This window comes from Bos grunniens, chromosome 23 (assembly GCF_055505025.1).
Source record: "Bos grunniens cultivar Pamir isolate PY7600 chromosome 23, Bosgru_T2T1.0, whole genome shotgun sequence".
Classification (NCBI taxonomy): domain Eukaryota; kingdom Metazoa; phylum Chordata; class Mammalia; order Artiodactyla; family Bovidae; genus Bos; species Bos grunniens.
Window position 1 is genome coordinate 34,779,293 of NC_141187.1, and position 26,373 is coordinate 34,805,665.

Sequence of the window (26,373 nt, forward strand, 5' to 3'; positions counted from 1 at the left end):
AAGGGCTCTTGCTGATCTACACGTGTGTCAGGCACTCTCCTGACTCGGTATTTGCTCCAGCTGAATTCTCTCACCCCCTTTGGTCTTTGCTTCTCATGTCCTCAATGAGACCTACCCTGAGGTTACAGCCTGAATTCAGTTCCCCCCAAATTCACATAACTCCCCAGTACCTCTGAATGTGACTGCATTTGGATATAGGTTCTGGAAAGAGGTCATTAAGATTAAATGAGGTCATAAGAGTGGATCCTAACCCAGTATAACTAGTGTATTCTCAAGAAGAGATTTGGACACTGACAAGTTCAGAGGGAGGAGCATGTGACAATGGGGAAGATGGCCACCCACAAGCCCGGGTGAGAGGGGCCTCAGGACAAACCAGCCCTGCCCTCATGTCTTGAGAGCAGGCTTGTAGCTTCCAGAACCCTGAGACAAGAAATTCCTATTTAAGTCACTGAGTCTGTGATACTCTGTTATGGCAGCCCTAGCAAATTAATACAGTTGCCCACACTATTTACTTTACATTTTGCCCCTTTTCTCTGGCCTCTGATTCTGTTAGCCTTCTCTACTTTTTCTCATAGCATTCATTACTTCTAACATACTTATTTGTTTGTTGTTCAGTCACTAAGTCGTGTCTGACTCTTTGTGACCCCATGGACTGCAGCACGCCAGACTTCCCTGTCCTTCACCATCTCCCAGAGTTTGATCAAACTTATGTCCACTGAGTTGGTGATACCATCCAACCATCTCATTCTCTGTTGTCCCCTTCTCCTCCTGCCTTCAATCTTTCCCAGCATCAAGGTCTTTTCCAATGAGTCAATTCTTTGCATCAGGTGGCCAAAGTATTGGAGCTTCAGCATCAGTCCTTCCAAAGAATATTCAGCATTGATTTCCTTTAGGATTGACTGGTTTGATCTCCTTGCTGTCCACAGGACTCAAGAGTCTTCTCCAGCACCACAATTCGAAAGCAACAGTTGCTCGGCACTCAGCCTTCTTTACGCTCCAGCTCTGGTACCTGCACATGACTACTGGAAAAACCACAGCTTTGACTACAGGGACCTTTGTTGGCAAAGTGACATCTCTGCTTTTTTATACTGTTTAGGTTTGTCATAGCTTTTCTTCCAAGGAGCAAGCACATCTTGTGTGCACCAGGACCCAGGGGAAAGGAGCAGTGACTTGTTTAGCTATGCTATTTGTCACAGCTTAAATCTCCTCCCTCCCCTCACCTCCAAGTGAACTCCATGAGGGCAGGAATGTTTCTTTTGTGGAACTGCTGTATCCCAGAACCTCCCACAGTGCGGAGCATAACAGGTGCTCAGAAAATGTCTGATGGATGAATCAGTGTTAGATTCCCTTGGTACTTGGACCTCATTGCTGGATTGTCTTCTTCAGACGAAGAATGCTGAAGGGCAGGGTAGAAAATGACCTCTGGGCTGACTACCTGTCATAAACTAAATGAAGGAGAAAGGAAATCTCCCTGCCTCAACATCCCCCACAGTCTCTCCCCCTCTGACACCCCCCACCCCCAATTCTCTACTTCTGCCTATGTCAGTTAATGGATGTATCTCCCTATTCAGGCCCCAAACCTGGAGGGTGGTTCTGGGCTTGTCTCTTCCCTTGCCCAAAGCCCCCGATTTTTTCCCCCAGTTCTCTTCACTCCCCAGTTCATGACTTGGCCCGAGCACTCACTACCAGCCTCCGTGTAAACCACCCTGTTAGCCTCCTGCGTGGTCTTCCTGCAGCCAGACAGGTACTTCAGATGCTCTGAAATCATACGTGCTCTCACCTTTCCCGAAACCAACCACCCTCCCCCAGCGGTCTGTTCGCTTATAATTGCAGGTTCGTGTTCTGCTCCCCTGACAGTGAAAGTGAAGTAGCTCAGTCGTGTCCGACTCTTTGCAACCCCCGTGGACTGCTGCCTACCAGGCTCCTCCGTCCATGGGATTCTCCCGGCAAGGATACTGGAGTGGGTTGCCATTTCCTTCTCCAGGGGATCTTCCCGACCCAGGGATCGAACCTGTGGCTCCCGCATTGCAGGCAGACGCTTTAACGTCTGAGCCACCAGGGAAACCTTTCCTCCTCTACCCGACCTTTTATGAGGCTCGAGAGCCGGGCCATGCTCCCTAACGCCCGCACCAAACTTCTTTGTTGTCTTTCCACAAGGTGTATCCTGGAGCACTGGGGAGGGGAGAGGTGACACAGCTGGTTTCACTAGGGTACAAAGCCCCTATCGCCCCTGGATCCTGCGCGCACTCACCTTGGCCGAGACCCCCCTCCAGCTGCAGAAAGCCTCGTAGGCAGCGCGCACGGCGGCGCGGGCCTCGGGCACCCCGCAGTCGGCCACCAAGCCCAGCTCGGCGCCGCTGGCCGGGTCGTGCACCGGGAAGGTGGCGGCTGCCGAGACCCAGAGGCCGCCCACGAAGCCGTCGGTGTGCAGCAGGGCCGAGGAGAGGCCCGCCGGGCCTCGGGCGTAGCCGCGAATCGGGGCCACCGGGCAGTCGGCACGGGGGCGGCAGATCCGGCTGGGAGGTGCCCGCCGGAGGTGCGGAGCCGCGCAGCTCCGCAGGCGCAGGCAGGTCGCCATGGCCCTGGCGGTGGCGGCAGGAAGCTGGCGAGCGAGCGTGCGCACCCAGGACCCAGGCTGCGGCGGGGGCGCGCCGGGCGGCGGGGACGCGGAGCAGCGCCTTTAGCGCCGCACAGCCGCGAACTTTAGACCTTGTTTGACCGAGGGCGCCAGCAGGCTTGGCTTCCTGCGCGACCGGGGAAGGATCGCGGATGCGAATGGGAAAGCTCGCTGGTAGCGGCGCCTGCGGACCCGCGTCAGCTTTGTAACTATTCCTTAGCCCCTCCGCCGCTCCCTCTCACCACCAATCCCGCAACCAGCTTTCCCCGCCGCTGGAATTAGTGCTTGGTCCATGGATGTGCCGATGTCAGCCCCAGTTTCTTAGGACGTGAGCAGCATGCTTCACTGTCGTAGCTCCTGTGCATTTAGAATCTGGGGCAAGTGTTCTCGGAGGGGGTGCAGTGTGGCCCAGCGTTCTGCTGCCTGGATGCTTGTCTATTTCTGCGTTAACTGGGAGCAGGGATGCCCTTGATATAAGCGCCTTTGGAGAGGAACAGACTTGGATCAAACTCAGAATCTCTTGTTGACAAGCCGTGTGACCTTCCACAAGTCCTTTACCCTGGGTCCGCTGCTTTGCGGGATGGAATGATAACCTGCCCCATAGGTTTGTTGTGGGAGAAGGTATAAGGCTCGGTACAGTTGCTACCTTAAATTCAGCTCAGTGTTAAAATCCATGCTAGCTGACCTGGGTCAAACAACTAGTGAGATTAAAATGTCCACTAAAAAGATGCACAATTTGAGAGTTTCTAGTTTTATTTGGGGCAAAATGAGGACTGCAGCCCGGGAGGCAGCACCTCAGCTCTAAGAGACTGCTCCAAAGAGGCAGAGGAGGGAGGTCAGTATATAAGATTTTGGTGAAGGAGGGAGTTCAATACAATTAAGTGCTCATTTTACAAAAGGTTTTCTGCTAGTCGGGCTTCCCTTGTGGCTCAGCTGGTAAAGAATCCTCCTGCAGTGCAAGAGACCTGGGTTCGATCTCTGGGTTGGGAAGATCCCCTGGAGAAGGGAAAGGCTACCCACTTCAGTATTTTGGCCTAGAGAGTCCAGGGGGTCGCAAAGAGCCGGACACAACTGAGCGACTTTGACTTTCACTTTACTGCTGGTCAGGAGGCTCTGATGTCACCATGAAGAGATTTAATGCTTTTAGCGCCTTTCTAGATATGAGGAGATGCAAGTATTAGAATCATGAAATCAGTTCCTGAAAATGTCCAACTGTCTAAAGACCTGTCCCACCAGATTCCCTGGAGCACAGAGTGCCTCCCTCCACCCTGAATTCCCTCAGGGAGTGTTGAAGTTCAACAGCTGTAGCACCAGGGGGTTCAATCTCTGAAGAGGCACATGGCAAATGCTTTTGTTCGGTGGCTAACAATGCTCTTGGCAAGTGCCAATTTGTAGCTGACAAAAGTTAGGCTACCAGGGAGTCAACAGGACCCTTTTGTCAAAATCAAGCAACCAAGGTATGATCACAATTAGACTTTGCCTAAAACTCTGGAAGTAGCAAGGAAGCCTCAACTTTGATGAGGATATAAATAGCAGGCCTATACTCAGAGTCTGTGGGTTCAAATGAAACCTAACTCTCTGAGTTGATTTAGGATCACTAGTCCCAAAAAACTCCCTATATTTCTACTAAGAGGAGAGGCTCTTGCTGGCTTTGGTAGATAGAGCCTGTGGTGTTTCACAGAAAGTTTTCCCTTCTCAGGTTCAAAGGATTTGTTAACAAGCCACTCGTTATATACAAACAAATAATACCAATATTTATTAGAGAATTATCCAGCTTACTTTCAATATACTAACATTAAAAAAAAAATAGAAACAGCAGAGGATACATCATCAAATTGGGTTTTGACCAACATCCAGACTTAGCACTGGGAAGTCCCATGACGCAGCTCATCTGGAGTCCCAACTGGGAAAATGTCCCAGGAAGTGAGTCTGCTCTGTGGGTGAAAAATTACAGTTCAGTAGTCGTTCAGTTGCTCACTCATATCTGGCTCTTTGCAACCGCATGGACTGCAAACTGCCAGTCTTCCCTGTTCTTCACCATCTCCTAGAGCTTGCTCAAACTCATGTCCATCAAGTCAGTGATGCTATCCAAGCATCTCATCCTCTGTGGTCCCCTTCTCCTTCTGCCTTCAATCTTTCCCAGCATCAGGGTCTTTTCCAATGAACTGACTGTTTGTATCAGGTGGCCAAGATATTGGAGCTTTAGCATCAGTCTTTCCAATGAATATTCAAGGCTGATTTTCTTTAGGATTGACTGGTTTGATCTCCTTGCTGTCCATGGGACTCTCAAGAATATTCTCCAACACCACAGTTTCAAGGCATCAATTCTTCAGTGCTCAGCCTTCTTTATGGTCCAACTCTCAGATCCATACGTGACTACTGGAAAAAACATCTTTGACTATTCAGACCTTTGTTGGCATTGTCTCTGCTTTTTAATATGCTGTCTAGGTTTGTCATAGCTTTTCTTCCAAGGAGCAAGTGTCTTAATTTCATTAAATTTCTTTTTAATTTCACAGTTCAAGGCTCCTGCTTATAATCCCAGAACATAAACTGATATCATCATCAATCTGTGAGCAAATTGCAGCTCTGATTTCATGTTAAGGCTGTTTGTTTTGTCCTGTAAAACTTGGAATTTTGTTAAGCCTGGGGCTTGGTTGGCCTAATCCCCTCCAGGGAAGGTAGGTCCCCTATCTTATGTATGGGGCTTATCTATGAAATCTTGCACTCAGAGTCAAGGTAGTGTCCAGGTAGGTTAGAAGCAAGGTCAGAAGCCTTCCCTGCTTTGTCTCTGAAATCTAAAGACTATTTAGTTTCCCTAACAGTGGGCAAATCACTGCAGATGGTGACTGCAGCCATGAAATTAAAAGACGCTTACTCCTTGGAAGGAAAGTTATGACCAACCTAGATAGCATATTCAAAAGCAGAGACATTACTTTGCCAACAAAGGTCCGTCTAGTCAAGGCTATGGTTTTTCCTGTGGTCATGTATGGATGTGAGAGTTGGATTGTGAAGAAGGCTGAGCGCCGAAGAATTGATGCTTTTGAACTGTGCTGTTGGAGAAGACTCTTGAGAGTCCCTTGGACTGCAAGGAGATCCAACCAGTCCATTCTGAAGGAGATCAGCCCTGGGATTTCTTTGGAAGGAATGATGCTGAAGCTGAAACTCCAGTACTTTGGCCACCTCATGCGAAGAGTTGACTCATTGGAAAAGACTCTGATGCTGGGAGGGATTGGGGGCAGGAGGAGAAGGGGATGACAGAGGATGAGATGGCTGGATGGCATCACCGACTCGATGGACGTGAGTTTGAGTGAATTCCGGGAATTGGTGATGGACAGGGAGGCCTGGCGTGCTGTGATTCATGGGGTCACAAAGAGTCGGACACGACTGAGCGACTGAACTGAACAGTGGGCTCTTCAACTTTTTCTAGATTTTTTTTTGTGAAAGGCCGAGGTTGTACTTTATATTTTGACTTTGGTTTTTGCTGAGTTACTGTCATTCATTCTTGAGTCGGTCACATTTGTAGCAGAAATGGCAATAGCATTGGGTTCCCTGGTGGCTCAGATGGTTAAAAAAATCCGCCTATAATGAGGAAGACCTTGGTTCAATCCCTGGGCCGGGAAGATCCCCTGGAGAAGGGAACACCTACCCACTCCAGTATTCTGGCCTGGAGAATTTCATGGACAGAGAAGTCTGGCGGGCTACAGTCCATGGGGTTTCAAAGAGCTGGGCACAACTGAGCTACTTGCACTTTCAAACAGAGTTTAATCTTTCTTGTATTCTATTGAAGGAATTGTGGGTGAGAGGCAGTGCTGAGTTTGAGTAGGCTCCAGGAGTTGGTGATGGGGAGTTGGGACAGGGAAGCCTGGCATGCTGCAGTCCATGGAATTGCAAAGAGTCGAACATGATTGAGCAGATGAACTGAACTGGCCTGGGGAACTGGTGTGTTTCCATCTTCTGCCTGCAGAGGAAGCTCTACGGATGGTTGATTTCTAAGGTTTGGGGAAATCTGTTTTGTTGAGCAAACTAAGGCCCAGAATAATGACGTCGGCTTTGTTGCTTCTCTTGATCTGAAATAACTCTTATTTTTCCAAGGTTCTATTTCAAACGGTGTCCACTCTGCATAGGGCCCATAGTATTTTTATGGGAACACAAAAATGTTTCCCTTCTTATAAAGTCAGAATTAAAAAATAAGATTTTAAGTATTAAGATATTAACCTTGATACCAATGCAGATGTAAAAGGTAATTTTTTTAAAAAAGAAAAACGTTTATTCTTATGAAAGAGGAGGCCCCCACCAAGGCAAAAGTGCCTAGGGCCTAGGAAATTCACCATCTCCCTTGCCTGACTCCCCCACTATTCTGTGCTCTTTTCAAACTCCCATTCAGAGCAGGAATGATTCCCTCCTGACTCCCATCTTGCTTCTAGGCTGCTCTGACACCTCCCAGAGCTGGCCAGGTGTGTTCACCAGCGCTTGAAAGGATAAGGCCACCTAGTGACGGACTTTTCTTCCCTTCCCCTTGGCTTTCCCCTGTCCTGAGCACCTCCACCTCCTAGCTTTTACCTTTCTCCATCCTCTCTTCCTTTCACTCTAAGGACACTATGATGACAGCAGCATATTAGAATGTGTAGATGTGAGCTGAAAGTGTCTGCTTTATCTCAAACGTTTCTGGACCTTAAAATTGTATTTCATTTATCTACACAAGGAGATCCGGCTTCACTTTAAACGCTCTACCCAGTGCTGGATTTATACACAAATCTATATTGTTATTAAAAATGTATTGCTGTATATGTTGACTGTAAAATTATTTTTCTTATTTTTGAATTCAATAAGAAATATAGTTACACAGTAGAAGTCTTTTGGGGGAGAGAGGGGCTTGTGGGATCTTAGTTTCTGACCAGGGATCGAGCTGGGCCCCGACAGTGAAAGCGCTGGGTCCCAGCCACTGGATCACCAGGGAATTCCCTCAATAGAAGTCTTAGGTATATCTTTTAGAAAGGCAAAATTCAAATTCTTTTGAACGACGATGTTGTTGTTTAGTTGCTAACTCATTTCCGACTCTTTGCCATGCCACGGACTGTAGCCCGCCAGGCTCCTCTGCTCATGGGATTTACCAGGCAAAATATACTGGAGTGGCTTGCCATGTCCCTGTCTAGGGGATCTTCCTGACTGAGGGATAGAACCAGCATCTCCTGCATTGGCAGATGGATTCTTTACCACTGAGCCCCTGGGGAAGCCAACGTGTATTGAACACTTAAACTGTGTACCAGTCTCTATTCTAAGCATGTTACTGTATTTAATCATCTGATCTTCATGACGACCCTATGTGGTGGGCAGTATTATTATTCCCATTTTTTATGGATAATTTTATAAGTAAGGAAACTGAGACAAATAAACTTCTAGTAACTTTGTCCAATGTCACCCCAATAGAAGGCAGTAGAACAAGGACCCAAATGAAACCCAAGGCCTTGTGCTCAAGCTTATACTTCCTGCCCCCATTCCTTAATGGACCTGCTTGTTTACTTCTCAACTTGCATCTCTATTTATAGAAAAGCTCTGAATGGTAGACTCATGGTCTCTATTTTATGACGAAGCCACCTGTATTAGGAAAGAGGGCAGGGGGGTGGAAAGAAAAATAATTCCATACACATTTGTCAGATAGTTTTCTTAATATTGCAAACTGTATTTTAACTTTCCTTTAAAAGTCGTATCTTTGTTTTCATGGTTACAAAGGTAATACAAACTTCACAAAAGCTCAAGCAGTATTGTCCTGTAAAGGCCGTATCTCATAACTTATCACACTAGACTGCCTAAGCAAGTAATTACCTCTCGTTCTGTTGCATACATAAAATTAAGTCATTCTGAACCGTAAACACGAAAATTATATGTAATGAGAAACTCGGGATCAGTATTGCTTAGTTACGGATCCCTGAACCTGTTTCTTTCTCTGGAGCTTTGTGGATGGATTTGTCTTATTAAATCTGATTAGATATCGTTTTCAGGCAGTGCTTCATCTTCCCTGTTGACCCTTTGCAGACCTCTTACTTTGTCAGTCACTGAATACTCCTGAGTCTTCTGGGCTTGTGAAGTGAAGTTGCTCAGTCATGTCCAACTCTTTTTGACCCCATGGATTGTAGCCCACCAGACTCTTCTGTCTGTGGGATTTTCCAGGCAAGAATCCTGGAGTGGGTTGCCATTTCCTTCTCCAGGGGATCTTCCTGAGCCAGGGATCGAACCTGGGTCTCCCGCACGGCAGGCAGACTCTTTACTGTCTGAGCCACCAGGGAAAGTTCTTCTGGGCTTACCAGAGCCCTAAATTGTAATCACCAGCCTCTCACATGCAGGCTTCAGAAAACTCAGAGTGAGAAGGGAGCAAATTCCATGGCCTCTGGTGGCCAGAAGGGTCCGGTAGTCTGCACATATCGTGTGGCTGGTGGGGACGGGGGAACGTGGGGAGGGTACCTCTGGCTGGGGACAGAGACCTGCCAGCTGGATGGAGTCCAGCTGATGGTCCTCACACATGGGGGCATCAGTTCATGAAGCCAGTTCTTTGTTTGTTTGTTTTTTAAAAACAGCTAGAAGTCAGGTTTTTTGTTTGTGTTTTAGGTTGTGCTGCACAGCTTTTGGGATCTTATTTCCCACACCAGGAATTGAACCTGGGGCTCTCAGCTAGTGAAAGCACAGAGTCGTAGCCAGTGGACCAGCAGCAAATTCCCAGAAATCTAGATTTATATGCAGATTTTTCCTGTTTTTAAAAAAAAAAAAATGTAAGTTTATAAAACAATCCATTTGCCAAACAAAACACTCAGTTTCTGGCCTCTGACCTACAGTCAGGAGCAGCAGGGCCTCATGCCATCGGGGTTGGGGAAGAGCTGTTAGCATTGTTTTCCTTGGGGATTTGCAGGAGCAAAGGAAACTTGGCAGACACCCGAGGGTCTCAGACCATCCCGTCTTCTCTTCTTCTCTTCCATTTGGCTAACCTGAATGAACACTGTGTCCTCCCCCTCTTTCAAAATCAACTTTCCTGCTTCTAATGTTATGCGTCATTCGAGCTTTAAGATCACCATCACTTCTACAAAGAGTTATACCTAAGTTCTCCCATTGATTAAGTGCAATAGATTGCATACTTGTAACGTCAGGTGTATTCTGAACCTCTCATTTTCTGAATCCTTCTTTCTTGGTCCAAAATCTGTCGCTCTCCACTCACACTCCCCTCTCCCCCACTGAAAGTGTTATCAGCATCTTTGCTTGCAGGAATCTGACCAGGCAGCAGGTTCTGGATAAGTGCTATAAGAACAGCCGGGGAGAAAGAGACCAGGAGAAGTTGCTGTTGTGTAATCCCATGCAAGTGTCATTATCTGTTGCCAAATACTGAAAGAGAAGCTGGTTCCAACTGATCATCATAAAACCTTTCCCAGCACTTGTGGCTGCAGAGGCCGAGGAAGCAGGGCAACCAGATATATGTGCGGAAAAAATGCAAGAGAAATCGACTCTTGTGAGGTGAGGTGGTCCAATATATGGATTATCAATACAATCAATAACTTTTAAAGATAAAGGTTATCAATATCTTTTTTTTTTTTAAAGAAAGCAAAGAATATTTGGAGACCACTTTGCATCTCCGTCCAAATGTCATATTAAAAAGAAATCCAGGAGAAACCAGGGTCCGGTGATGGGAATGCTCATACCAGGAGGCATTGAGATTTCAGTTTATCCCTTTTTTTTTTTTCTCCTTTCCTCTCCCAGGTGGAGTTTGTTTGCTGTCCTGGTGAAGTTAAACAGTAGTTAAACAGTTGACTTCACTGGGAAATGATATTATTTTGAAATGAGGCAGGGTTTCCCGTGTCAGTGACCTGGTTAGAGGGAGAGCAGCTGGTCTGGGCCAGGCTTCCAGACTCCGTGCTGCCGCAGCTCTGAGCATTGCTCGTCACCATAGGAGCGGGGAGTAATGAGAGCATGTCTGCTTTCAGATTCTGGTCAGGACTGCTGATGCTACTGGGCTTCCTCTGCCCTAGAAGTTCACCATGTGGCATTTCGACACACATAGAAATAGGTAAGTGGCAGCCTCTTGTCGTGGTATGAAGGACAGTGTATCTGTCAGAAACGTTAAGGAGGGGATTTAAAATCTATCCCACTTGTTGACAACAAGTTCCCCTGCTGCCCTGAGCCATGCGGCAGCGAAGGGGAGAAAGCCCAGGCTGGAGTCGTCCAGGGCTGGGGACTGACTATCGGAGTGAAGTCCATGGAGAAGCAGGAAGGTGCTTTGATCACTGTGTCTCGGGCTGTTTCTCTGCATGGGGAAATAGGAACTGGATAAACTTGGCGGGGGGGCGTCCCATGAAGCAGAAGAACTGATAGAATAGGAGAAGAGAAAAATGGGGGTAGTGTGGTAGGAGTAGAGGAATCTATTTTTGTTTTTACATTTTCAAGTATACGTGAAGGACCACATGTAGCCACAGGACTGGGTCCCCTGAGTCAAACGGCTTTAAAGATGGTTGGCTTCAGGGAGAGCAAGGAAGCGGGGGAATTTGAATGGTCCCTGATATTAGAGATACCCAGAATGATGGCAGGATTTGGGGAGCCTGGGGATATAATAAGCTGATGCCTGTGAGCTCGGGGCAAAGGCTGAGTGATCTGGATAAAGGTAGATGGTAGCACAAAAGGTTGGTTCTTGGATGAAATGTATTCGTAATGTTTTTTTACTCTTTGGATAAAAACGGTAACAATGTTTTAGTTATGCTGCCTCTAGAAGGTTCAAAGCAGAACAAGATTATGAATGAAAAATGAAAATTTGGAAAGGGGGCAGGGAGGCTTAAGAGGGAGGGGATATATGCATATTTATGACTGACTCATGTTGTTGTACAGCAGAAACTAACACAGCATTGTAAAGCAACTATTCCCCAATTTAAAGAACATATGAAAATTTATCAGTGCAAAACAGAATATTGAGCTCTGCTGGGCAGGAACTATATGATCACAGAATTATGATTTGAAGGAATACTAGAGGTCACTGAGTATAGTTCCTTTATTTTACAACAGAGGAAATTGATCGCAGAGAGTTTTCACAGCTAACTCATTAGTGACCTAGTCTAGAATTACATATCCTAACAGTTGGTCCAGTATTCTTTCATGAAACATCTATGCTAAAATGTTAGAGTCATTTAACATCTAAAATGTTAGATGTTAAAGTCAGGAGACAGTGGAAAAGAGACTCAGGCGTAGGTTTTAATACCAGCTCTGCTATAAACTACATGAGTGACTCTGGGCAACTCACTTTCTCTTTCTCTTTTGCAAAATGAGGGGGCTGAACTTCTTAATGAATTCTAAATTATCTTGCACATCTAAGTTCTGTGAAACTGAAATTGCTAAAAACTTTAGCAGTGGGCCAAAGAGGAACAAATATAAGTGGGGATATTCAACTTTTTAATGTTAAGAGTTAAAAAATTAGCAAGACAGATGAAATTTCAAAATTTTTAAAATTCAGATAATTGCTTGCCTTTCTTCAGTAGGTGCCAAACAAGGGCCCTAATAATTAATATGTTAATATAAATATAACATGTTTATGTGGACATAATTGAAGGCAATTCCAAATCTGCACAGATTGTGAGGATTCTTATACAAAGAGATTAAAACTTTGATAATTATTTGCCAGTAACTTACATGATTTAATAAATATCTTGGTTCTTGTTTTCACTTCTTATATAAGGCCTGTGTGGATGATTGACATTTTTGTGAGTTAATTAGAATTGGCCTCCTTCATTGGTTTCAGTCTGTAAACCTCTATAATCCTACTACCTGTTATTTCTGACTGCTACGACTTTGTCTCTTTATGATATAAATGCTTATAATATGGTAGTGGCTACATTTTTGTGTATGTGACTTACAATAGAAATAAGGTGTCACCTTTGACTGTCTCTTCACAAGGAGTGTTCCTGTTATTGATACTAAGAAGATTGAGGATGTGGGTGTGCATATCTTATGGGTGTGGGTGTGTAGGTGGAGCACATGGCTTTTTGAGACTTTTTTTCTCCTTCTAAAATAGTCCAATGATGAGAAAACACTTGTGGGTCATTAATTCAGTCCATGGTTTACACCGTGTATTGTACAGATAAACTTGGTTTGTTGTGAATTGTTGAAGCAAAATATAACTTCTGTTTGAGTTTTTGACATGTGTCAGTCATTAGCTCATCACTTAGCCTTTTTCTTTTTTTGTGTGATTCTCTCACCAAACCTATGAGGTGGATGTTATTTACTTAATTTTACATAGGGGGGAACTGAAGCCTAGAGAGGTAATGTAACTTACCCAAGGTCATAAGAGCTAGTTAAGCAGAAACTGTAATTTTGATTTGTATCATAACAATATAAATATTGTTTGAATCTAACTATCAGCTAATGAAAATTACTAGTACAAATTAAATTTTCACATCCCACTTCCTTGACAGTTACAAGCACAAAATTTTATCTTTTCCTTTTAAAATGATCTTCAGGCAGTTCTGTTTTCAGTTATAGTTGGATTTAATTCATTTATATACTCATTCTTTCAGGACACAGAGCTCTGGAGTTTCTCCACCTTCAGGATGGGAGTATTAACTACAAAGAGGTAAAAAGTTTGATTTTTTTCTTTTATTCCTTGGGCATTAGCTTCCTCTCATAGGTGACAAAAATCCTAACAGATATTGAAATATTTAGTTTCAATTAAAAAGATGAGTCTTTTTTATGTCTTTATAAAATATTAATATTTGGGGTTAAAATGTATATCTCCTTTAGCACTACTTGAATATATATAATAATGAAATATTTTATATAAATTATAGTGCGAAAAACATTTGAAAGCAGTGTTTGAGAGAATTTCTTAAAATGGTACACTTTATTTCTTTTTGTAAAGAAAAGTTATACGTAAGCCACTTTTTCCCACTTCTTATCTCTCTGTGTTATGTAAAAACTGCATCATCATGGGAAGAAGTAAGTATTTATTGAGAAGTGTGCTTTGAGATTAAGACTTTTCTGCCTACTGTGCTCTTAGTACAACTAGCTGATGACTCACCTTTATCCATCTTCAAATTAGTTGAAACCATTCTGGCACTATACACTCTTTCTAATTCTATAGCTAAATAAAACTGTGACAAAGATGATTCTTAAATATTACCTTTGAGAAGAGTGGTTAAATTCTCTATGACTTCAGAATTGGATCAAATTATTTACCTGTGACTGTTGGTAATCCAGTATGGAACGCAGGATGATACAAAAACTGAAATCTAGCATTGTTCATAAACTGCTTTTTGTCATTAGTTTCAACTTCCTTATTCACCAATTTAACAGGCCCGCTAGGGAAAAAAACAGCGTTTATATCTGTTGTCTTCATTGACCCTGATAGAAAGTGGTAGGAAAGAGGAGAAGCAAGAATCTGCCTCATTCATGGTGTGAACAATCAATCCTGAGCGTGCCCAGGGTGATTTTCTAGTAGAAGTATTCAAGCTTGCATCACTAACTTAAAACATGTTAAATGGACACACATCCTTCCCCTCAGCACTGGTCCTAATCCGTATACGGATGTCGTCACTGGAAACGGCTTGAGTGCCCTGAGAACACACACCTCCCCCTTTTAACTCATGAAGACAGGGATTATGTTAGCTTTTCTCATGTTATCAGAAAACCTCTTTTCAAAGATTGAGGATCTGTTTTATAACTTCGTATGTGGGGCTTTGAAGTTTCTCCTTCTCTATACTAAAACCTGCTCTCTGGTGAGTGCTGGACTCATTGGTCCAGTTTGGTGAAAGGATCCAGAGGGAGGCTACCCCAAGGATGCTAGACAGATCCCACAGGCTGGTGGTGCTCAGCAAGCCCTGCACATTTAGGGTCTGGGTTCTTTTGGTTCTGGGATTATCTTTTGCTGATCCATCCAGAGGTGACTGCATTTGTAATGACTTTAACTTACCATGGCTTCTCTGATAGCTCAGTTGGTAAAGAATCTACCTGCAATTCAGGAGACCACGGCTCAATTCCTGGGTCGGGAAGATCCCCTAGAGAAGGGAAGGCTACCCACTCCAGTATTCTTGGGCTTCCCTTGTGGCTCAGCTGATAAAGAATCCTCTCACAATGCGGGAGACCTGGGTCCGATCCCTGGGTTGGGAAGATCCCCTGGAGAAGGGAAAGGCTACCCACTCCAGTATTAAGAAAGTGAAAGTTGCTCAATTATGTCCGACTCTTTGCCACCCCATGGACTATACGGAATTCTCCAGGCCAGAATACTGGAGTGGGTAGCCTTTCCCATCTCCAGGGGATCTTCCCAACCCAGGCCTGGAGAATTCCATGGACTATACAGTCCATGGGTTGCAAAGAGTTGGACACGACTGAGCGTCTTTCACTGCTAACTTACCATAATCAAGTTAATAAGAGACTAATGCATAAAGCTGAGAAAGTCAGTTTATTAATGTATAAGAACTGTAAAAACCAAACATATCTCACACTGGTGGTAATTTTGTTGTTGTCCAGTCGCTAAGTTGTGTCTGACTCTTTATGACCCCATGGTCTGCAGTGGGCTTCCCTGTCCTTCACAATCTCCCAGAGTTTGGTGGTCATTATTGCCCTGATTTTAGTCCTTCTATAAGAATAAATATAATTTATTAGATAAATAAATAAATATGGTGTATTAACCAGGAAATCAGAACAATGGTGTTCGGTTGGTTGCTGTCTTTTCTTTGCTCTGCTCCTCCCTCACTGCCTGTAGAATAGGTTTGGTCTTTTCTGATCATAGAACTAATAGAAACTGATCGTAAAAAAAATTTAAAGTTACGTTATTTTGTAAACTTGCCTTTTTGGTAATTTACTATATCAGAGAGATCATATATTTGTTCATGTCCATATTAATAGAAGTCTTTAGAATAATTTTTAACAATTACATAATTCTCTGTACCATAATTTATTTAACCAGTTTCCTATGTTAACTTTTTATTTTGAAATAATTTAAAACTGATAGAGAAGTTGAAAAAAATTAGACAAATACTTTCGGTATGACTTTTACCTAATTCCCCCAATTGTTGATAACTTATCCTATTTGCCTTCTGAGCCTATGTATGCATATGATTTTCCCCTGAGCCATTTGAGAGTTAACTGCTGAAGTGGTTTTAATTACCCTTCAATGCACCCTTGTGTACAGTAATTCCCTTTACCCTCAGGGGATATGTCCCAAGACCCTCAGTGGATGACTGCAACTGTGGACAGTTCAGTTCAGTTGGGTTGCTCAGTCTTGTCTGACTCTTTGTGACCCCATGGATCACAGCACGCCAGACCTTCCTGTCCATCACCAACTCCCAGAGTTTACCCAAACTCATGTCCATTGAGTTGGTGATGCCATCCAACCATCTCATCCTCTGTCGTCCCCTTCTCCTCCTGCCCTTAATCTTTCCCAGCATCAGGGTCTTTTCAAATGAGTCAGCTCTTCACATCAGTGACCAAAGTATTGGAGTTTCAGCTTCAGCATCAGTCCTTGCAATGAATATTCAGGACTGATCTCCTCTAAGATGGACTGGTTGGATCTCCTTGAAGTCCAAGGGACTCTCAAGAGTCTTCTTCAACACCACAGTTCAAAAGTATCAATTCTTTGGCGCTCAGCTTTCTTTATAGTCCACCTCTCACATCCGTACATGACTACTGGAAAAGTACCTCATATATACCATATTTTCCTACACATATGTACATACTTATGATAAAGCTTAATTTATGAATTAGGCACAGTAAGAGAAACAACAGTGACTAAAAAATAGAACAAGTATAACAATATATGTAATAAAAATTATGTAACTATGGTCTTCCTATCAAAATAACTTACTGAACAAATTTATTGTCTTTTCCATTTTATCTAAGCACTTAATTGTATACTGTGGCTGTACTTTTGCAGTTTGAGGTGCTGCAGCAATACTAGCACAAATTTCCTTTTCCTTCACAATTTCATAGCTAGAATATTTCTTTCCTTATCTACAGCATTCACCTTTTCACTTAAAGAAAGCCCTTCACAGTTTCTCTTTGGTATGTCCAAATGGCCAGCACCACTCCTCTTGTGCTTTGGGGCCATTACTGAGTAAGGTAAGATCTACTCGAACACAAGCACTGTACTACTTAAATCGCAGGTCTAATGATGGAGACTAACAGGCAGGATATAGTGGACAAAGGGAGGCTTGATAGAACAGGATGGTGCGAGCTTTCATCATCATACTCAGAATGGTGGCCAGTTTAAAAATCAGGAATTGCTTATTTCTGGAATTTTCCATCTGAGATGATCTATTTTTGGCTGGGCTGAGTCTTCACTGGTGCGCATGGGCTTTCTCTACCTATGAGGAATGGGGGCTACTCTTGTGGCGCACAGGCTTCTCACCGCAGTGGCTTCTCTGGTTGTGGGGCATGGGTTCTAAGCTCGTGGGCTTCAATAGTTGTGGCACACGGCTCAGCAGTTGTGGCTCAGAGAGAGCTGGCTCAGTAGCTGTGGCACACAGGCTTCGTTGCTCCATGGCATGTGGGATCTTCCTGGACCAGGGATCAAACGGGGTGTCCTCTGCATTGCAAGGCAGATTCTTAACCACTGGAACACCAGGGAAGCCCCATTTAATATTTTTGGACTTGGGTCACTAAACCAAGGAAAGCAAAACCGTAGTTAAGGAGGGACTCTATTTCCTAAAAACAAGGACTATATATATGTGTGTGTGTACATATACACACACTACTATATACGTGTATATAACTACAGTATGATAATAATGACAATCAGGAAATCAACATAGAAATAACACTATTGCCCAATCCCAGGCTCTTACAGATTTCAACAGTTAACTCAACATACTTCATCGTTTCAGGGCTGATACAGAAGCATGTGTTTGGTTCCCTCGGAGCTTCTCCAACCTGGAACAGTTCCTTAGGCCTACCTTCTCTTTATTGTCCTCAATAGTTTGAAAAAGTACAACCCAGTAACTCTGTGGAACGCACCTTCATTTGGTTTTGTTTGATGTTTCCTCACGATTAGATTCTCCTGCAGGTTAGTTTTGGGCAGAAATAGGATAGACCACTGAAGTGACGCTGTACTCTTCTCATTGTGTTTTACCAAAAGGCCCGTAATGTCAACTTGAACCATTTCTGGTGATGTAACTTTTATTTCAGCTGTTGTATTTTTCATTCAGTTCTTTATGTCTTCTATTTGAGAGAACTTTTTTCTTTCTTCTTTTTTTTTTGGTTTCAGATGTGTTTGCAATTGTTCAGTGAAGCATTTTTCTGAGGGTTGCTATAAAATATTTGTCAGATAATTCAGAAATTCCTGCCATCTCTTGGTGGGCACCTAATGACTGTCTTTTTTCATTCCTTTTTACATCTTTCTAGTTCTTGGTATGACGAGTGATCTTTGATTGTAGCCTGGACTTTTTAGGTATTAGGTTACGAGACTGGATCTTCTTTAAACTTCCTGTTCTAGTTGTGTTCTTCTGATACCACTCAGGTAGTGGAAGGAGTCAGGGGACACTCCTTCCTAACTGCCAACGGGGGTTAGAATTCAAGGTTCCTCACTGGGCCTCTCTTGATGCCTCCCTGGCTAGCATAGGTAAGAGTACCTAATGGCTGCTCCTCACCATGGTCTTTACTGATGTCAGAAGGCAGAGGTGGCCTCTTACCTGGGTGGAGGTGGATGTCCTGATCTCCCCTGGGCCTCTTCTTATACTGCCCCCCTTCCCACAGCAGGGAAGGGGAGAAATCCCTTGTTCCAGTTGGGATTGGATGTCCAGGCTCTCCTCATGGTCTCACTGATACCATAGGGTAGGGGACAGGATGGCAGGGATGAAAGTTCTGGCTCCCTCCTTAGCCCTCTCTGATACCACCGCATTGGGGGAGCCAGGGCACCTCATTGCAGCCTGGTGAGAGGGCAAGCCGAGGCTCCCCACGAGACCTTAGCTAGTGGTGAGGAAGCGTGAGTCTGTGTTTTCTTCTTTGGTGTTTGTCTAGAGCAGAGAGGTTACTGTGCAGAAGTTCTGTCTTGCTAGGCTGTCCCATGCCTGGTTTTGTGGCCTGAGAGTTGCAGGCTTTTGTTTTGTCTACACCCATTGGAGTTTCTAGGCAGCTGGCTTTTCCAATGTCCAGTTTGGACTACATGAAGCAAAAAGAAAATCCACAGAACTCACCACAGTGTTACTCTTCAGCTCCTGTTCAATGTGCATACTTTTATCCACCTTTGAGTCATAAGTTATATTCTTTTCTTAGACAATGTCCAGGGTTTCAGCTGTATTTAGCAAAAAGAACAGGGATAAGTACACCCACTCCATCTTCCTGGAAGCAGAAGTCCTATTGCTATCGATGATAATTTTGGTTAAGATGGAGTCTGCCGCATTTTACATTGGAAAGTTATAAATATTTTCTACTTCTTTAAGTAGTAAATATTTTGTAGGGAGATATATTGAGGTAATGCAAATATTCTGTTTCTCATTAAACTTTTTAGCGTCCATTGATTCTTGCCTGAAATAATTTTGATGTTTGCCAAATGTTCATCTGATTCTATCATTCCTTATACATTTATAAATTTGGATTCTGCTATAAGGTAAAGACTCTTCTTCCCCATTTATCTATCTCTTTATATTATATATTCATGGATTCCTCTTTTATTCAATGGTTTATATCACATTATGTGCAGTGCTTAGTCACCCAGTCATATCTGACTCTTTGTGACCCCAAGGACGGTAGCCATCCAGGCTCCTCTGTCCATGGGATCCTCCAGGCAAGAATACTGGAGTTGCCATGCCTTCCTCCAGGGGATCTTCCCAACCCAGAGATCAAACCCAGGTCTCCCACATTGCAGGCAGATTCTTTACCGTCTGAACCACCAGGGAAGCCCTATATCACATTACTAATATTATTTATTCTGATGCTCCAATTGTCCCAGAATTCATTTCAAGTTGGCTTTTGTGTCTGTTTAAAACCCTGGATTCACAGGAAAACATCTCCAATTCCAATCCATCAGCACAGGATCTAATCTAATCTTCTCCAGGTTCTTATCTGTAACTCCTTTCTGCAACAGTGAACCCTGACCTCCATTATCCTTAATACAAGTTCTGGTTCTGACATGCTTGATCTCCTTGTAGGTAATCCAAGGAGCAAGTCCCTTTAGCTCTGGTACTGCTAGTCGAATCCCCTTGGCCCAGAAACAAATGAAAAACGAAAACAGAACAGGGAAGACATACGGGACCAAGAAAGGATTAATATCCTTAATTGTTCCTGTAGTTCATTGAAATTTCTTTATCTTCAGCTCTGGAAACAGATTCACTTTTAGAAGTCTGTTCTTATTATTTTTTTCATTTTTGCCAATATGTGAAAATGGTATTTTGTTATAGATTATATTGACAAATAATTAATTTATTATTAATGAGGTTAAATATATTTTCAAGTGTTTATTGACTATTTCTATTGCTTCTTCTATGAATTGCCTGTGTCGTTGCTAATTTTTCTATTAGGATATTAATCTTGATGTGAAGAATGACTTTTTGTTTTACTAAAGACAGCATCTTATCATGTGTCAAATGATTCTCGTGGTTATTTATTTTTCTCTTAAATTTGTTTCTGGTTCTTTTTATTTATTTATTTATTTTTATTTTTTTTACTTTACAATATTGTATTGGTATTGCCATACATCAACATGCATCCGCCACGGTCTGGTTCTTTTTACCATGCACAGCATTAAAATTGTTGTGTAGTTAAGTGCATCAATCTTCTCTTTAATGGTTTCTGCCTGTATGTTTTGCTTAGAAACATCATTTCCATTCTGAGATTATACAATTATTCACTTAAAATGTGTCTTGTTATTTTCATGGCTCTGTTTTTGACATTTAACTCTCTAATTCATCTTGTACTTAATTTTCACATAAAGCATGATAGGGATCCAGTGACCTGTTACTGATAATGTCAATTTCAAGTCAGTGTCACATAGGTTAAGTATGGATTCCCTGCAAGAATGGAGTGTTCATTGCAGTGGGGTTGTGCCAACACAATTGTCAATTACTCCATCCTTCATTCATCTCTATCACGCATTATGGTTGAATCTATTTCTTTACTCTTTATTCTGTTTCATTGATCTGTGTCTTTTGGTGCATTTTTATATCTGAAGGACATATCCTCCTTCTGTACTCTTTTCTCTCTAGCAGTTTCCTGATTTTTTTTTCTGACACCTTTTCTTAAAATTTATTTTTAACTGGATTTTAATTGCTTTACAATGTTGTTCATTTCTGCTATACAACAGCATGAATCAGCTATATGTATATGTGTATCCTCTCCTCTTGAGCTTCCCTCCCACCCGACACCCTTACTTTCTAAAATTTGCTTTAGAATTATTTAAAATTTGCTTTAGCATTATTTTCCCCTGTTAAATAACACTATCTCACCAGGAGATTCAGATTCAACAAGTCTTAATACATATGAAGTGACCATTACAGTGGCTGCTAAGGTAAATGTTCAGCAAAGTTAATTATTACTTTTAAGTGGCAAAAGTCCAACTCCAACTGTCTTTAGAAAAAAGACTTAAAGGGTTCATGTAACTGATAAGCCTGGGGCACAGCTGGACTGAGAGGTCTAAGTGGTACTCTCTCTCCTAGACACTGGAAGACACTGGCCATCCAGAACTCAGTTTCTTAGTCTAAAATCCCTGGAGAGTTGAAGACTTCCCTGGCAGTCCAGTGGTTAAGAATCTGCGCTGTCTCTGCAGGGGGCACAGGTTCAACCATCCTTGGTCGGGGAACTAAGATACCAGTTACCTGCAAGATGTGGCCAAAAATAAATAAATTAAGACGGAGAGAGAGCATCATCTTAAAAACAAAAGAATGTCTTAAACTAACAAGCAAAAACTCTGAGGAGAAGAAAGCATCTTCTTTCTTCTCCCCACAGCTCTAGCTGAGAAGTCTTGGGGGACGTTCTAGCTGAAGTAGCTTTTGTTAAGCAAACATCTCTGAGCCAAATACTGTAGTGGGAATGGATATACTGCCCTTGTGGTCAGTCTGCCTCACCTGCTCAGTATGGAAGTGATTCTGTCTTTAGAAGACTGGGGATGAGACATTGCTTGAAAAAGCAAAAACAAAAAGTAGGTGATACTGTATTTCCTTCTGTTTCAAGTTATTTGAGATACTTTGTTGCTTCTACATCTAGCCTATGTTATTAGTAAGTCCCTATTGAAAAATTAAAAAGTTGGATTGCCAGACTTTTCCTTTGCCCACTGGGTCAGAGCTCATTTGCAGATAGTGGAAACCCCTCTGGGTTTCCATAAGAGGAAAGCCCTCTTATGCGGAGAGGGGTACAAGACCACGTATTAGGGGATTCAGTGCTGACAAACTGTGAGAAATGGAGGAGCAGCCTCCTCCATTGAGTTGAGTATCCAGAAAGGACTCCCAGAACAACACACAGAACTGGCCTGCCAGAGCCACTAAGCAGTCAAACAGACACTGTTCCATTCACGAGCTCCATGTCCAACTGTCTCCTGTGTGATTTGAAAAGTAAGAAGCCGCCATATTGACTGCTGGCTCCAGGACCTCATCACCTCAGCCACGTTCCTTAGTAACAAAATAGATGCCCTCTACTCTGCCTGTGATCACCTGGGCCCCCTCTACTGCTGCTGCCAAAAGGCCAAACACTTCCTGCTGGCTGGGAATAAACAAGGGAGAAGTGGCTCCTCAGTAGTGGCTGGGGAATGTAGTCTTCATTTTCTAGGCCCTAGCACTCATCTGGGTGTAGCCATAAGGGGGTTGGAATGGGATGGAGTGAGCCAGGCCACCAAGGAAGAATGCTGGGAAGAAAACCTCTACCATCGACTTACACATCATTTTTGGAAATGGGAAAGGGTATTTTTGTAACCCTCCAAAAGGTTATAATCTTAACCTTTAATCTATAAAGGATATCATCTTACTCTAAAGCACAGGTAGCAACTATAAACATACACACACACAAATAGATATGAACTGATACATGTATATGTGTATGAATATATATATGTGTGTGTTAGTTGCCCAGTCGTGTCTGACTCTTCGTGACTCCATGGACTGTATGTAGCTCACCAGGCTCCTCTGTCCATGGGATTCTCCAGGCAACAATACTGGAGTGGGTTGCCATTTCCTTCTCTAGAGGATCTTCCTGACTCAGGGATCAAACCTGCATCTCCTATGCCTCCTGCATTGGCAGGTGGGTTCTTTACCACTAGCGCCGCCTGGGAAGCCCCAATAAATATATATGTATACCTGTCTGTATTTTTCTCATTTTACTGGTTGTCACTAGGTCATCAAAAAACTTACCACACACCAGTTCTGGGTCAGTGAAATAGTCTTGGAGAAATCTTATTCTTCTTGGTGGACAGAAAAAAAGCAAGAGATTTAATTTAAATAGGTGATTTTTTTTTTTTTTTTTTTTTACTACTACTTAATCAGCTTGTTTGTTTTTGGTAGGGAAGAACCTGAAATTACATTTGGTAAGGTGCTGTTTGAATTATATTGATATAAGAGTTATTTATTTATGCCTGCCTTCCTTCACTTCTTCCTTCCATCACTTCTCCCCTACCATCACATCATTCTAACTTCCCACACCTGGGCCTGCTTTTCTCAGGCTGTTGACTCTTGCCCTCTAACCTCTGTATTTTCCTGCTCCCCAGCTGTTACTTAGGCACCAGGATGCATATCAGGCTGGATCCGTGTTTCCTGACTCATTTTACCCTAGCATCTGTGAGAGAGGTAAGATGGAGACTTACAGACCAGATGATGTTGCTTTTCTTTGGTTGATAGGAATAGCTCAGATTCGAAAAAATAACAAACAACACATTATATTTTCCACTGTTGTTGATCAATGACTTAGTTCGGTTGTGTTTTCCATTTAACCGAAACTCACTTGCTTAAGGGTAAAAATTCTGAAAGCTTTATTCTAAGCACTCTGAATTACTCTCCTGCTTCGTGGCAGAAGAGAGAACATTTTGAAGGAAATCAAAAGGTTTGAGTTTTTATTCCTTGGATGTTATCTGTTAGCGTGTGACCTTGAAAAAGCGCCTTCCATGCTGAGTCTCAGTTTCCATGTCTGCAACATAGCCATATCTAAATTAATTACTATTTAATAGTAATAATTAACGCAGGCCTGGCTGCTATACTGAATTGCTGTTGGCATTAACGTATGTTATTTATTTTGTCAAGTGTTATGGAAACCCAAGATAATATTAAGTTAAATGTGCTTCAGTTATGCTTTAAACAAAAGTGGTTAGGCTATTTTTAGTTTAATAATGATATAAAAAATTTGACTTGAGGGATCTGAACTCTGGGATTTTGCTTTTGATTGCTTCTATGTCACGTGACACTCCATGAAGAATCTGGCACTTGAAGGTTTAGAATAGATGTCAGTTCCTGTTTTTTTTTCACTTACTCCTCCTGCCTCCTGTGGGAATAAAGAGGCATATAGCACACCCCATTTAAAAATATTATAAATTCAAATACTTGAAAGCTGTTGAAATATCTGCTTTTTTCTTTTGTGCTATTAGGGAGGCTGACTGTGATGGAAAAGAAGATTTAAAAAAAAAACCCAAATTAAAAAAAAAAAAACAGGGACAGCTTATTTCTTTAGCTTTAGGGTACAGAACTTAACACTTCCAGCTTCTCTTGCAGCCCAGCTACTTCTAGATTCTATGAGCAGTTAAGGCTCCTTTTTCTTTTGGCTGGCCGTTCTTCTGGCCGTTCTTCCTAGAGGCTTCCTTTGAATATTGACTCAGGAAACTAAGAGGTTTGGAGGGAAGGCGAAGGAACGCAGCAACACAGCAGGTGGTGGTAGAATATTTCATTGAGAAGCTCCAACTTAAAAAAAAATTGGGGTATAGTTGCTTTACAATGTTGTGTTGGTTTCTGTTGTACGTTGAAGTGAACCAGCTATTTGTATACGTATATCCCCTTTTTTGTATTTCCTTTCCATTTAGGTTACCATAGAACACTGAGTAGAGTTCCTTGTGCTATATAGCAAGTTCTCATTAGTTGTCTCTTTTGTGCATATTAGCGTCCATATGTCAGTCCCAATCTCACAGTTCATCCCCTGCTTCTCTCTTGGTATCCATATGTTTGTTCCCTACATCTCTGTCTCTATTTCTGCCTTGCAAACAGGTTCATCTGTACCATTTTTCTAGATTGCATGTTTATGTATTAATATACAACATTTTTCTCTGACTTACTTTGTGTGATAGTCTTTAGGTTCGTCCACATCTCTACTAATGAACCACTTTCATTCCTTTTTATGACTGAGTAATATTCCATTGTTTAAATAGACACAAGTACCCCAGTGTTTGTTGAAGCACTATTAACATTAGCAAAGACATGGAAATAACCTAAGTGCCCACTGACAGATGAATGGATGAACAAAGATGTGGTGTGTATATACAAGAGAACCTCCAACCTTTTAAGAAGGAGCTCTGACGGTTGCCTCTGTTTTGTCAGGACAATTCCATGACGTGTCAGAGAGCACTCACTGGACTCCATTTCTTAACGCAAGTGTTCATTATATCCGGAAGAACTATCCTCTTCCCTGGGATGAGGTAGGCACAGCCTGTAACCCTAAAAATACTTCGTTCCAGACTTGCCAAGTACTATTGTTGCACCTGCAGTAACTCCATTTCTTTTTTTTTTTTTTTTTGATTGGTTTTTTTTTTTTTTTAAGTCAGACATTTATTTAAAGTTACAGAAACACGATAGGCAATGCACAATTTGTAGGGCTTAGTACAAAGTACAAAAAGAAACACAAGGTCCTTGTTTGGAAATGATCGAGAACTTCAAGATGACGGCACAGCATTAAACTAAGCACAGGGCTTTTCTGAGCACCAGGCCGTGCAGCCACCTTGATGATGGGAGACTTTTCATTGCTGGTTAAAGAGCTATCTCAGGAGTTATGTACTAGAAGGAAAGGGGGACCAGCAGGCATCTGTGGCTAGCTTACTGAGCGACACAGCACCATTTATTAGTATGAGGGTAACTCATATTTCTTTCATACTTCATAGTTCCCAAAGCTTTCCCCCCAGATCCAGTATCTCACCTAACTGAAGCAAAAATCCTGTGAGACATTCATGTTATCCCTCTAGGCAAGCTGGGGTCCAAAGCGGTCAAGCGACTCCTTTAAGGCAACTCAGCCCACACAGGACTCAGATAGCAGGTCACCCCTGACCTCAAATTCAATTTTCTTTCCACAAGATCAACACAGCCTGGTTAGGATTTGTGGGTTTCAAAGAGGCCAGAACTTCATGTGTGCAACCCAGCCATTCACGGGTGACAGCTGGGTCACAGGTGGCACTGATGGAGTGCATGGTTGCAAGTTTCCACACCTGTGGATCTGACCCAACTTCAGAGCCAACACCAGATCAGATTCCCTATTTCTGAGCCCTCTTCCCCACCTTCAAACAGCAGCTTCAGACCTCAGCCCACCAACAGTTTATTGGACTGGACAGTAACGTGCCCATCAGACAAGCAAGTTCCTCCTCAGGTTCACCTTTTATAATATCTAAGAATCTAAAGCAAATGTCCTATGTTTGACTGTTGCATAGTCTTTTTTATTTTTTATTTATTTATTTAGTAACTCCATTTCTAACCCCAACCCTTAATCCAGGCTCTGAGGGCTACTCACCCTTCTGCCTCAATACCAAACACAGCATATGGGACATAGTAAATAGCTAGTCAACAGTTGAACAAATGATTTTTCAAAATTTACATCTTCAGTTTTATTTTCAATAAACAATGTTTTTAAAATTTGGG

At 42.7% G+C, this 26,373-nt stretch overlaps 2 protein-coding genes and 1 long non-coding RNA gene across 6 annotated transcripts in view; 2 read left to right on the top strand and 1 right to left on the bottom strand.

The window, feature by feature from the left end:
- Positions 1-2,081, top strand: part of LOC147347605 (uncharacterized) — a 3,385-nt gene extending 1,304 nt beyond the window's left edge. Inside the window, exons 2-3 of the long non-coding RNA XR_015152337.1 lie at positions 927-1,096; positions 1,834-2,081. This is a non-coding gene — a long non-coding RNA (uncharacterized LOC147347605). The remainder of the gene's footprint in view (positions 1-926; positions 1,097-1,833) is intronic.
- Positions 1-2,648, bottom strand: part of ALDH5A1 (aldehyde dehydrogenase 5 family member A1) — a 27,896-nt gene extending 25,248 nt beyond the window's left edge. The window contains exon 1 of one of the 2 annotated variants that reach the window (XM_086370033.1): positions 2,252-2,648. In XM_086370033.1, coding sequence (XP_086226159.1) covers positions 2,252-2,578 — 327 coding nt within the window. In that variant the 5' untranslated portion in view covers positions 2,579-2,648. The remainder of the gene's footprint in view (positions 1-2,251) is intronic. The other variant, XM_086370034.1, reaches the window with a different exon arrangement.
- The window catches only part of GPLD1 (glycosylphosphatidylinositol specific phospholipase D1), a 59,870-nt gene continuing 36,132 nt past the window's right edge, over positions 2,636-26,373 (top strand). The window contains exons 1-5 of one of the 3 annotated variants that reach the window (XM_086370032.1): positions 2,636-2,822; positions 10,582-10,664; positions 13,156-13,211; positions 23,259-23,337; positions 25,069-25,166. In XM_086370032.1, coding sequence (XP_086226158.1) covers positions 2,770-2,822; positions 10,582-10,664; positions 13,156-13,211; positions 23,259-23,337; positions 25,069-25,166 — 369 coding nt within the window. In that variant the 5' untranslated portion in view covers positions 2,636-2,769. Of the gene's footprint in view, positions 2,823-9,868; positions 10,115-10,581; positions 10,665-13,155; positions 13,212-23,258; positions 23,338-25,068; positions 25,167-26,373 lie in introns of those variants that run through there. The other 2 variants (XM_086370029.1, XM_086370030.1) reach the window with 2 other exon arrangements.